Source organism: Talpa europaea, assembly GCF_964194135.1.
Source record: "Talpa europaea genome assembly, chromosome: 11".
Lineage (NCBI taxonomy): Eukaryota > Metazoa > Chordata > Mammalia > Eulipotyphla > Talpidae > Talpa > Talpa europaea.
This window is the reverse complement of record NC_140078.1, coordinates 38,471,395-38,485,193: the sequence shown is the minus strand read 5'-3', so window position 1 is coordinate 38,485,193 and position 13,799 is coordinate 38,471,395. Positions and strand designations below refer to the sequence as shown.

General features: G+C 46.3%; 1 protein-coding gene across 1 annotated transcript; it reads left to right on the top strand.

Moving 5' to 3' along the window:
• Positions 1 to 10,467: 10,467 nt before the first annotated feature.
• Positions 10,468 to 12,201, top strand: THBD (thrombomodulin; the record flags this gene model as incomplete). The annotated part of the gene is made up of 1 exon (XM_084247667.1): positions 10,468 to 12,201. The coding sequence occupies exon 1, from the start codon at positions 10,483 to 10,485 to the stop codon at positions 12,199 to 12,201; it is 1,719 nt and encodes a 572-aa protein (XP_084103793.1). The 5' UTR covers positions 10,468 to 10,482.
• Between the last annotated feature and the right edge of the window lie 1,598 nt (positions 12,202 to 13,799).

The following is a 13,799-nucleotide window of genomic DNA, read 5'->3' as shown; positions in this document are numbered from 1 at the left end:
TAATTCACCAATTGTTTATGAATTCACTGGTTTTCAACTGCTAAAAAATAATTTTACTTTTTTTATAAGGAACTGAGTTTTCAGTTATGAAATATATGCTCATAGATAAATACAGGAAATGCAGAGGAAAGTAAAAGTATTTGTTATGCTTCAACCCAGGTATCCAGAGACAGACAGACAGACACACACACACACACACACACACAGAGTTTTTTTTCCTAAACCAGGTTCATTAAATACACATTTTACATTAAAACAATGTTCAACTTTCCAATTTTCAAAAAAAGATTGTGTATTTTAATGATAGATTTGTATTTTCATTGTTTAATTTCTTCCAATAATACACTTAAGGAAAATATTATAATGCAGTTTTGAGAAATGACACTAAAAATATAACTCCCCTTCCTTATTTTTCTATTTAAATGAGTTTTGTTCTCTACACATGTTTCACTTTTCAGCCTCTTGTCCTGCGTGCAGTTCAGCCCCAAACTTATCCCACAGGAAATATTTGCCAGATGCCAAAGCATATTTGATGTTTTTCAAATAACACTTTTGGATTTCTTGGCTCCTTTGTGAGGACTGTCTTCAAGGACAGAGCATTCCTTTCAAATATGCATTGTGTTTTCAATAAAAATATAATCTGCCAAAAAATATTATGTAAAAAATAAAGGGATAGTCTAAAATGGCATAAATATACCCTCACAAAATAGTTCTAGCAGCTTCTATTTGACTAGCTGATACTAGTTTTATATTCTAATTCTGTATTCTTGATACTAGTTCTATATTCTCCTAACTCAGTGGGTTTTAGTTAAGGGGTACCATGAACTTTAATGGGAAAAGTATTTTTTTTAACTAATCTCTACCTGAAACTTTGCATATGCTTCCATTATGGAGACTGTCAGCCCTGAAACCACAGGTACTTTGTACACACGACAGTTACTGCAGATCTCTCAGGAGTGCATACTTCGATCACCACTTTGAAACCACAGTATTTCAGTGATGACTATGAGGCCTTATGATATAAAATATCTATAATGGGCATTTATATTTCATACCACATATTTGCTTCTTTTTGATATTTTTATAGTTATATTTCAATATAATTTGTTCCCTCTTTAATTCTGCGCATTTTACTTTATGTATTTATTCAAAAAATAATTCTGAGAAGGGGTCATTAATTTCACTTGACTGCAGCTATGTCCATGGTCCCAATGCCTGTTCATTTATCCCTCCTTGCCTGGCATATGCAGAGACAGCCATATCCTGACAGAGCAAAGTTGCAGAAGCAATACTGTGCAGTAAGCTGGGTCTCCTGGGGTCTCCAGCTGTTTTCCTCTGTGCTCCTCTGTTCTCAGAAAATACCTCTTGAGAGGCGGGGGACACATCAGGGCCCCTGAGTGAGAATACCGAGGTGATAGCTCATGGATTTACAAGATACAAAATCTCTCTAGTCCCAAGTGGGTCATGCTGAATGAGGACCTCCAAGTAGGTCACTGGGCATTCTTGAGTCACCTTTGACTTATGTGGAGCCCCACCGAGAGAACAAAGGTAAAACTCTACTTAAAGGTTGCCATTATTAGTATGATTTGCTGTCTCATTTGGTAAAACCTCCAGTGGTAGGAGAGAACTCAGAGTCACACTGGGTGGCCCCTATACTTTATTAATTGGGGTAAAATTTTCTTCTATTTTTAAACAGCTTCCTTGAGATATTATCCACACAACATACAATCATCTCATTTAAAGCACATAATCCAATCACTTTCAATGTATCTATAAAGTTCTGTTGCCATCACCACAATCAATTGCAGGATATGCTCACTTCCCCAAAGGAACTACACCCATTAGCAGTCATGTCCCAGTCATCCATAATCCTAATACTTAGACAATTGGTAATCTAAAACAATGCCAAAGACAATTCTAAAACAGTGCCAAGGACAGTGCAAGGTAGGGGACAACTCCTTGTCTGTGGGTTCTTACCTGTACTTTGACAAATTACAAGACTACTCAAGCTCAAGGAACAACAATAAAATTTACTTAACAAACAAGAGATTGGAGAAATAAGGAGTTTCTAAGGCTACAAGTCACCATCTGTCTCACCCCAGATATTGTCCACAGTGCTGGTGTAACAGGGTGGTCCCCAGGAAAAGGAGAATTTCCAGGTTCCCTGTCCCACCCAAAGGAGGGTAGAGATGACCAGGGAAGAGAAGAAGCCAGAGACAAGACTGGAGAAGGAAGGAAGCAGGATGGAGAGCCAGAAGGAGACCTGAAGGAAGCACATAGAGCAGAGAGACATGTGAAGAAACTATGCTTACCTTTTGGTCCTGGACTGGTTGAAACAGACGAGGGTGAGAGACCCGTGTGGAGGATAACAATGGGAGTTTTTATCTTGACTTTGATTTTTGCTCTTTTCCTCCCAGACTTGTCTGGTTGTTTCTGCCCCTTTTCTGTGGTGCTTCAGACTTGGGGCAGGCTTTCAGGCCTTGGTCTGGGCCAATCCGTTTGGGTGGACTTTTACCCACGAGGGGATGGGTAACTTTGGGTGCTTGATTTAGAAACCATATTCTTTGTCTTTTCTGTACTGTTTACTAATTGTATTAAAGTTCCTTTCCATTAAAGTTTTTTTTTTTTAAGATTTATTTATTTATACAAGAACTGGGGTACAGGTCAGAGGCGCGGGAGTGTGAGAAAATTCACCAGAGAGTACGGGGAGCAGAGCAGGCAGACAAACCGAAGACACTGCTGAGGGGAGCAGAGGGCCAGGCAGGAGAATTCTGCCACACCATATGGGAATCTCCCTGGCCAGCTGGAATAGAACCCGTGCTGCAGAGGCTGTAGACAGCTTCGCAGCGCAGTGTTCAACCTGCTGCACTATCGGGGAGGCCCCATCAAAATCTTATATGTTTTGTATCGATGCAGAAGATGGCAGAATTTATTTAGAGCATACAGGTTTGTGGGTTCTGGGGTGCCCCTCTCTCTGCCTTGTAACATTAGTAGTCCCAAGCAAAGGCTGCTCATGCAAGATGGTCCTGTCAAATCAATAAGGGCCTGGAGCTGCTGGCACACTTGTAAGCAGTGAACCAGGATCCAACTTACAGTGGCAGTTGGAAGTGCTCACAGGTGGGGCCGCTTAGGTAACACTGCAACAGCCCGCAGCAACAGTTTGCAAGCCAGGCTGGACAGCACTAGGGCCAAATAGCAACAGAGGCAACAGTACCAGGAGGTGATGCAGACAATCAGAAGCAGTGAACAGTCTCAAAGGTGGCCCAGACACAATGTGCCAACACTGGTCTGAATTGGGGGTCACCACTGACACCAGGAGGCAGTGTTAGAGACACCAGTGTTATAGCTCTTTGAAAGCTATTGGCAGGCACCAACAGCCAACAGCATATTCCAAAGATGAGTTCCTTTATTCTATAGATGATTTGCAAGGATTTTCTCCCATCCTTCCATTCTGTGAGTTGTTTTTCACTTTAATTAAAGAGCAAAATATTTCATTTTGATAATGTTCAATTTATGCATTTTCTTTTGTTGCTTGCACTTTTGTGGTCATATCTAAAGAAACTAATGACCAATATAAGCCATGAAGATTTTCTTGATCATCAGTTTCCTAGTTTTAGCTCTTATCTTCAGTCCTATCCCTTATTTTGAGTAATTTTTGCATATGGTATAAAAGTGGGGGTCCAACACTATCTCTTGCAGTTATCCAGCTATCCCAGCATCACTTGTTGAGACTCTTTCCATATTCCAATGTCTCCACACCCTCGTGGGTTTATTTTACATTCTCAGTTCTGTACCACTGATTTTGTCTGTCCTTATTCCTGTTCCACAGTTTTCATTACTGCAGTCAATTCTGAAATCACTAAGTGTGAGTCCTCCAGCATTTTGTCCTTTTTTTCCAAGAACTGTTTGACTATTTGGGGTCTCTTGGATTTCCATGTGAGTTTTAGGGCCAACATGTACATTTCTGCAAAAAGAAAAATTTCAGCAGGGATTTTTGACAGGAATTGCATTGAATCTGGAGATCAATTTTGGGAGTATGGCCACCTTAACCATATTGTTTTCCAAACCATAAACACAGGATATCTTTATTTAGGTATTTTAACTTTTCTTTCAACATTGTTTTATAGTTTTCACAGTAAACTTTTTGCAGTTTTCTTGTTGAATTTATTCCTAAGTATTTTAATTCTTTTTGATGCTATCCTAGGTGGAATTGTTTCCGCAATTTCTTTTTTTAGTTTGTGCACTATGTACAGTTGGTTTTTTATACTGATTTTGTAACCTGAAACCATTAGGTTAGATTACTAGTTCTTACAGTTTTAAAATAGATTTCTTAGGATTGTCTATACATAAACAAGACAATGTCATCAACAAATAGAGAACATTTTATATCTTCTTTTCCAGTCTAGAATGACTTTTGTTTCATTTTATTATTAACCATCCTTGTTAAAATTCCCAATACACTGCTGCGTAGAAATGATAAGAGTGGACATCTTCCCCTTGTTTCCGATCTTAGGGGAATACTTCCACTCTTACATCTCTAACTTCAATATTAGCTGTGAGTTTTTTCTTTTAATTTTTCTTTCTTTCTTTTACAAAGAATGAATAAATGAATGAGTGGACAAATGAATAAATAAAGGATTGTCAATTTTATCTTGCTTCTGGAAGACGGCTTGGGAGAGAGTCAAAATTTAGTAAAATATTTTCGCTCTGCTATGCTGACATGCTGTTGTTTACTGAAAACATTTGCACAATATTTATTCTATTCAATGTATATTAAGGCACTTACTTTTCCAGTCTTGGATTTACATATTGCTACAGCCACAGAAATTTCATTTTTATGTCTACACTTTATTGTTGCTATACTTTCTCTTTTAATTTTTCTTCCTAATATCTAAATTATAATTAAAATCAAGGTTAAAAATAAAATTAATACATGTAATTAGTTCTAATAATAGTTATTTAATTTTGATGTTCATCTTAATGGTTCCCTTATAGAGTCTGATTATCTTTGACAAACATTACCTTGAAAACAATAGTTGTATAAAAAATAGTATTCTTTGAGACATCTTTACAGACACATCACCCAAAGCAGTGATAGTGAAGGCAAAGATAAACAGCTGGGACTACATAAATTAAAGAGTTTCTGCACAACAAAAGAGACAATAACAAAAACAAAGAGAAACCTCACCAACGTGGGGAACATTTTTGCACACAACACTAATGATAAAGGACTACTCACAAAAATCTACAAAGAGCTCATGAGACTCAACCAAAACAAAGAAAATAATCCAGTCAAAAAATGGGCAGAAGAGCTAAAAAGAAACTTCTCTGAAGAGGAAATGCAAATGGCCAACAGGCATATGAAAAAATGTTCAACATCACTTGTAATCAGGGAAATGCAAATCAAAACTACCATGAGATACCATCTCACACCAGTGAGAATGGCACATATTAAAAAAAACTAGCAACAACAAATGTTGGCGAGGTTGTGGAGAAAAAGGAACTCTCCTGCACTGCTGGTGGGAGTGCAAACTGGTCCAACCACTATGGAGAGCTGTGTGGAGATTTCTTGACCTACTAAACATAGAGTTTCCATATAATGCAGCAATTCCACTCTTAGGTATTTACCCAAAGGACACAGAAACATCAATTCCAAAGAGCACCTGCACCCCTATGTTTATAGCAGCACTGTTTACAATAGCTAAGCTTTGGAAACAACCCAAATGCCCAAAAATAGATGACTGGATCAAGAAGATGTGGTACATATACACCATGGAATATTACTTAGCATTCAAAAAAGATAAACACATGCAATTTGCAGCAACATGGATGGCGCTGGAAGGGATCATGCTCAGCAAAATAAGCCAAAAAGAAAAAGAAAAATACCGGATGGTCTCACTCATAGCAGGAATCTAGAAAACTTAAATAAGGGACCAGGAAAATGAATAACTATAAGAAAGTGAAAATCAAAATCAACAAAAAACTATGAACCAGAGACACTTTTTTGGGGGTGGGGGGCGGGAGGGGAGGGATGGGGGTCAGAATGGGAGGGTTGCAATTGTATGGGGGAATATAAAAATAAAATTTATTATTTAAAAAAAAATAGTATTCTTTGAATCCAAAACACACCCATGGCTTCCTTGAGGTGACATTATCTGACTCTGAGTGTAGACCATCATCACCTAGTAGAAATTTCTGTGGTCATCACATGCTCTCTCTGTCCTGTCCAAGTTGGTGTTCACTAGCCTCCTGGGCACTTGAAATTTGACTAGCGAGACTGAGGAATTGACATTTTAACTTTAAATTCAGGGAATTTAAGTTTAAGTAACCATGGGTGACTAGTGGTTATGGTATCAGCAGTATATGTAGCTGCCACTTCCCCACACCTAAGTGCTAGGTGGCATTTTCTATCCAGAGGCCTGAACTGTCATCACCAGCTACCACTGGCAGTCAGTCACCTCTTCAGCAGTCCTGCTGCCCCAGCCCCTGTGGCTGTACACTTCTCCACAGGGCAGACTTACATTCTCAGCTAACATGTGTTTTAGTACTGAGCACAGCTGTCCGTATGCTTGGGAGAGAAACAGAGCATGAGACAGCCAACCTGAAGGGACCTGGTACTTAGCAAATCTAAGGGCAGGTGTGTGTGTTGGAAGTAGAAAGTTCATTTTAAGTATCTTAGGAGAAAAGCCGCTATCTGCACATGATAAAGCAATTTGGTTTGGTTGCCCTTGGCCCCCATTTCTGTTTTTACAACATTCACAAATGCTTGTCTTCAGGACAGAGGGCTGATGCCTGCTCAGCCTGCCACATAGGTAGGTGGTGCAGCCTCCTGCACAGACATCAAACAGAAACCCACCCAAACAGACTTCCCAGACAGAGGTGACCTCAGAAGTCCTTTCTGAAGCTTTTCACCTGCAGTTACTAAAATTTTATTTATTGAATGCTTCTGTATTTCCAGAAAGGTATTTGTTTCTGTGTGTATATTTTTTGTTTAATATTCATAACAACCTTGTATATGAGATATTAGAGCTCCAGTTTTGTGGGGAGAAAACCAGAGATTTAAGTAACTTAGTCAAGTTCTAAAAATTGGTCAATGGCAAAATCGAGCTCAAATGTACTCCACATTCTAATATGTTCAACGTAAATTGGGCCAGTAATTAGTCTCACCTATTACTGTGTGGCCTTGGGAAATCACTTACTTTCTCTTCTTTCACATATGGAATGATGAATTAACAGCAGCCTCCAGGCAGAGAAGGAGTTGGCCTGAAGCTTGAACAGAGCCCCCTAGTATACAGGAACCCAGGGCATGCTTCCATTAGTTTCTTCAATTCTTTCCCCTTTCCTCATGGGTCCTTAAACATTTTTGCCCTTGACTCCCCCCTGCCCCCGATTGCTGTTGCTAATATTGGGGAAAATGCTCAGTTGTACTACATTTAACCAACAAACTTTGAATGAGTCTCTACTAGGGAAAGGAATCTGCTGAGTGAGGGTTAAGAGTGCAAACAGCACAGAAATACCAAGATGGATGAAGAGGAAAACCAGTCTTCAGAATTTAGGAGATGATGGCTGTCTTCAAGGTGTTCTAGTAAAACAGGCCTGGACTGGAGAGCTCTGGATAAGGGTGGCAGGGCCAGACGTGGCCAGGGAGAGGGAGGTAGGTGCATCATCCTCAGAGAGATGATCCACCCCTGGTGCAGCAGATGGAAAGAGGAAAAGGCTGGCAGTTAAAAACGGATAAAAAGAAAATCTCAAAGGGATGATTGGAGAAGGGGAATGAGGTGGCCCTGGAAGGCAGAGTGAGGTGTGCAGCAAGCTGGAAGAGAGCCCATAGGATGATAAAGGCTGAATGGGTGGTGTCTATCCTTCTGTGGGGTAACCTCAAGGCTGCCTGTCCCAGCCAGGGCCAGTGCTCCACCCCACTGCTGGGCAGCTCTGCTTTCTTGCTAATCTGGAAACAGCCAGCATCTGCTCGTGCAGGGTTGGTCCAGGTCTCACCAGCATGGTCTGGTTATCAGAGGGACACAGCTACTAGGTTTGTTCTCTAACTTCCCATTTATTTTTGTTGCTTATGTTTTTTTGCTTATTAACTTTTGTGTTTGAAAGAATTAGTAACGGCCTCGGGGAGACGCGAATAGGATGCCCCAGCAGACAAAGACTGCGGTGATCAGCTAGACCCAAGGATTTAGTGGCCTAGAGGGATAAGAGCAAGACCTGATGCCTGGTTGCTAGGTCATAGTGCAACTCCTTGAGGACCAGTAGGCTGAGGAGGGGGCCACCTTTTGTTTAAAGCTTTACTGTCACAATAAATGAAATTCTTAGTAAATTTTGAAAAGGTACAGCAGGGCCTGTGCCCTCTCTTGTCTCATGTACCCAGGCAATGTCCCCACTTTCTGAAATCCTTCAGCAGTGGTCCAGCAGGGCTCAGCTCACATCTGAAGATCCAGGCCACAGTGCTCCAGCCTCCTCTGTGGGGGTGGGGCGGGGGCAGTGCTGTGCACAGGACCCCTGACTCAGCCCAGGCCTTCCGGGGATGTCAGGCCAGGGCCTGCCCTGCTGCCAGCGGGACAGTCAGAATCTCTAATCTGGGAGTCTTTTCTTCCTCTTCCCACAAGGGCAAGCATGCCCATTCAGAGAACCTGAGGCTCTAAGGTCCTGTGTGGGCTTCTGTGCAGTAGTGGGGCTGGAGGTGGCAGGGAGAAGGGGTGCTTTCCAGGAAAAGGCAGTGATCAGGGGAATGTTCTCTCTCTCCCCCTTCCATCCCTCAGGCCCCAGGTGTTGGGGACTGAACCAATCATTGATTGTACCTCCCCTCCCTTCACTGTCATGGTCTCAATGCTCACCGCCTGGGCACTATGGGTCAGTACAGTCCCACTCACAGGTGATCTTTCTCTTGTGAGGACGACACACTCTGTGCTTTCTGGGTTCTGCTGGACCAGGGAAACAAGAACCCCTAAGCCGTGGAATCCACGTGGTGCTTCCTGAGAGACAACTTTGCTGCCTGCAGCTAGACCTCTGGGTTCCCAGCCCCGCTCCTCCTTTTACTCTTTTTCAGTTTAAGCAGTTTTGGGGGGGGGATACCAATCTAGGTGGCTTGGTTTAGAGTTCAACAGCGCCGCCTTCTGGTGTTTCGTGTGAGCGACCACAGGGGAGAGGGCATAGGGTATTGAAAAAAAAAAAAGCATGCGCGCGCGCGCGCGCGCACACACACACACACACACACACACAAAGGTTGCCACTCTCTGTTATGTTTTGGACCCACCCCTCCGCATTCCTGGTAAGTGAATAAGCGGAAAAGGTTGAAAGTAAGAGCTCCCATCTCCTCCCAGCTCTCCCACCCTGCCTGGGTGTGGGTTCACCCTCCTCAATCCCCCGAGAAGCTCCTGTGGAATTAACACACACCTCCTTATCATTCTGACCTGAGTTCCTTGAAGCCTGCACACAAGCGCTCCCGTGCCCCGTCTGGTGTGCGAGACGGCCTGTCCTTTGTGAAACTGGACAACTGGACATAGACAGACCAAACAAACTAAAGCAGGGGCCCCCACCATTCTCTCCCTATTGGGGCAGCAGGAATTCTCCTGTTACTGCTTCTAAGGATGACAGCATCTTGGAACCCTCACAGTATTCCTGCAACTTTGCCACTCGAGATGAAAGCTGGCCTTGCAAACCATCTTCAGGGACTCATGGGTCCCTGGCCTTGGGGGTGAGGGGGGAGTAGGGCGGAAGCGATCCTTAGCTCCCCCCCACACCCCAACCCCAGCGTCTTCCTTGCCCCAGCCCCAGTCACACCCTCTGTCTTCTGGGACTAAGGGCACTGGCTGGTCAACAGAACTAGGCGCCTTAGCCCAGGGCGGGGCTGTCTAGCCCTTTTCATGCTATCCTATCACTGGGGGAAGTCCACGCCCTAGGCAGCCCCTCCTATAGTTCTCTTAGTGACGGCACCTCCTTCTGGAGCTCTGCGAGTCCTGGACATTACCTTTACTGCCCCCCTTAAGGAGGGGCTCTTCTCTGGGGGCTCAACTGGGGGCGTGGGGCGGGGGGCGGGGGCTAGCGCCTAGCGGACAGAGGTGCTCTCCACCCGCTGCGATTGCGTCTGGTGGCTCCGCCCGGGGACCTCCCTGCTCTGCTGGGTTTACTCATCCTGGCGAGGTGATCCCGGGCGCGAGGGCGGGCGCAAGGCGTCCCGAGAACCCAGTAATCCGAGAATGCAGTATCAGCCCTTCCCACTAGGCACTTCCTTCCTTTCTCTGAACGTCCAGGGAGGGCGGTAGGGCCGCGCGCACTTATAAACTTGGGCCCTAGCCTGCCGGCATGTCAGAGGCTGCCTCGCTCAGGCTGTGCGTCTGCGGGCAGACCAACCGAGGTTGGGATCCACTCAAGTGGTTGTTGCCAGCGGCGCCCTGAGCCTCTCAGCCTGGGCCTGGAATCCGCCCCGTCGCGGCGCCTGTGTTCGCCCCTGCGCTTGCACTCTCGTGCCTGGACAGCATGCTCCGGGTGCTTCTCCTTGGCATGCTGGCCCCCGCTGGCCTGGGACTCCCGGTACCCACGGATCCGCAACCCCGCGGTAGCCAGTGCATCGAGCATGACTGCTTCGCGCTTTTCCGGGGCCCCGCCACTTTCCTTGCTGCCAGCCAGGTGTGCGAGCATCTGCAGGGCCACCTGATGACCGTGCGCTCCTCAGTGGCTGCTGATGTCATCTCTCTACTACTAAGCGGCGACAGTGACAACGGCCCAAATCTCTGGATTGGCTTGCAGTTCCCGCCGGGCTGCAACGACCCGGGGCACCTTGGGCCCTTGCGCGGCTTCCAGTGGGTTACGGGCGACCAGAACACCAGCTACAGCAGGTGGGCGCGGCTCCAGGAGGACCAGACGCCCATCTGCGGTCCGCTATGCGTCGCCGTCTCAACTATCAGGTCGCCTGCACCCCCAGAGCCGGTTTGGGAGGAGCAGCAGTGCACCGCCGAGGCCGATGGCTTCCTCTGCGAGTTCGAGTTCAAAGCCTCCTGCAGGCCCCTGGCGGTGGAGTCCCGCGCCGCAGCGGCCGCCAGTGTCTCCATCACCTACAGCACCCCCTTCGGGGCCCGCGGCGCCGACTTTCAGGCGCTTCCCAACGGTAGCTCCGCCGTCGTAGCGCCCTTTGGAGTGGAGCTAGTTTGCGCCGCGGAGGCTGGAAAGGTCGAGGCGCGCTGGTCCCGCGAGGCTCCGGGCGCCTGGGACTGCAGCGTGGAGAATGGCGGCTGCGAGCACTTCTGCAACCAGAGCGCTGGGACGTCGCACTGCTTCTGCCTGGGTGATGAGATCTTGCAGGCCGATGGGCGCTCCTGCGCCACAGCACCTGCGGAGCACTCGTGCGAGACACTCTGCGAGCACTTCTGTGTAAACAACCCGGATGTGCCCGGCTCTTACACCTGCATGTGCGAAACGGGCTACCAGCTGGCTGCTGACCAGCACAGGTGCGAGGACGTGGACGATTGTTTGCAAGTGCCCAGTCTATGCCCGCAGCGCTGTGTCAACAAGAAGGGCGGTTTCGAGTGCCAGTGCTACCCCGGGTACGAGCTGGTGGACGGCGAATGCGTGGAGCCCCTCGACCCTTGCTTTGGGAGTAACTGCGAGTACCAGTGCCAACCCCTGGGCCAGACTGACTACCGCTGCGTCTGTGCAGAGGGCTTTGTGCCCAAACCCAGTGACCCCAACAGGTGTCAGATGTTCTGTAACCAGACTTCGTGTCCAGCCGATTGTGACCCCAACAACCCAGACAACTGCCGGTGCCCCGAGGGCTACATCCTGGACGAGGGCTCCATGTGCACTGACATTGATGAATGTGACAATGGCTACTGCCCACAGGAGTGCCGCAACCTCCCTGGTAGTTACCAGTGCCTCTGCGGGCCCGACTCACCCTTCGCTGGCCAGGCTGGCACAGACTGTGACACCAGCAAGGTGAAGGAAGAAGAGGAAGGCTCTGGGGAGCCCTCAGCGAGCCCAACTCCTGGTGCGACCTTGAGCCCCTCCCCAACAGGGCCCATGCATTCTGGGGTGCTCATTGGAATCTCCATCGCAAGCCTGTCTCTCGTAGTGGCGCTTTTGGCACTCCTCTGCCATCTGCGCAAAAAGCAAGGTGCCATGAGAGCTGAACTGGAGTATAAGTGTGGGTCCCCTGCCAAGGAAGTGGTCCTGCAGCAAGTGAGGACACCTCAAAAACTCTGAAGGGGCTCCCTGCCCGGCCTTATTCCCCACTACCCCAGCCTGATCCCCTGGCTCCCCAGAGCACCTTGGCTGGCATCAGAACTGGAGATGACTCCCCACCCCTTCTGTCACTGATTCCACGCCTGGTGGAGGAGGGAGTTGGAAGGAGGATGTGCCCCAGCCACACGCATGACAGATGTCATGGGACAAATGGGCAGAGATGGCAGTTTATAGTGAAGACTCAGATTGCAGCGTCCCATGCCCTCGCCCCGCGGCACAGGCCGGGTGAGCATTGTTGGTCAGCAGCCCTTTGGGCAGACTGTGATCCTGTCGGTGGACCAGTGAGTGTAAATGAGTAGTTGGCGATGACCAAGATATTTATTTTTAGGTATTTAGGAGTCCCCCCCTTTATTTGGCTTTTCTCCCTGCCTGTCCGCTTTGCATCTCTCCCTCCTCCCCTCCCCTTCCCCCTTCTCTTTCTCTCCAGCCATATACTCCCACTTCCATGTGACATTTAAACTATTTTGGGAATTTCCCCCCTAGTCCTCCTGCATTAATGAAGCCACCCCCACCCCCCATTTTCCTCTCTCAGGACCCCATGTCACCATACCTGTGTCTGATCCTACTTTTGCTCTTAGCTGTCTGCCTGGGCAGAATTCCTATGTGAAACAGAAATGAAAACACTAAAAAAAAGAAGTGTTGGGCATTTGCTCTTTCACGGATTTGCTAATTTATTCTGAACCTTTAGCTTTCGAGAGTAATCTCATTTTAACAGAGGTGAAGACATGAGAGGCATTTGTTAAATTAATGTTAATGGGCTGTCAGAGAAATTCAACCCGAGGAGTTTTTTAGTTTTTTTTTTTTTGAACAGTGAGCCTGGGTTTTATTGTTTTGCTGTTTTGATTTGGACTGAATGGTGATAATAGATACGTTTCTTAAGCAGTTTCCTTTCCCATTATTATTATTGTTGTTATTATTAATAATTTTAGACAATATTGAAGATGTTCACCCTAATTTTTTTTTGAAAAGAAGAGAATGCCTTCCAGGAGACAGGTTAAGAAAGTTATGGGCCTCGTGGTTCATAACCATTTGACTCACACTTATTATAAGTTGTAAGTGTTGTAAGTGAAAATAAAACCAGCTGTACTGGTTTTGTGGGATTTGGGAGCTTGGGGATGGAGTCTACAGGATGCTCATTTGGGACCCCACCTTGTTCACACCTTAAGAATTTCTCTCATTTCAGAGAACCCCTCCAGCTCTGACATATTGGAATGTGGCCCCAGGATAAGAAGTGGGGCTGTTCAGGAGAACTGGTGGGAGATGCAGAATCAGGCTCCCCTCCTCTACTTCAGGGGAATCTATATTTTAATCAGATCTTCAGAGGGACTGTCTGCCCATTATAGTTTGAAGAAAATTGTTCCAGGCAGTTCCCTACTTTCTGGAGTGCATTAAATATGGTCCAATAATGAGTAGCAGGCCAAGTTAGGCCCTTTGTTCTCAAGAAACTGAGGGATTTTTATTTTATAGCTTTGCTTTCTGATAGAAAAGACTAGGTACACACCTTTTGATGTTGCTGCACAGGGTAGAAAAGAGCTTTGGTTCAACTAAGCTAGGAATGG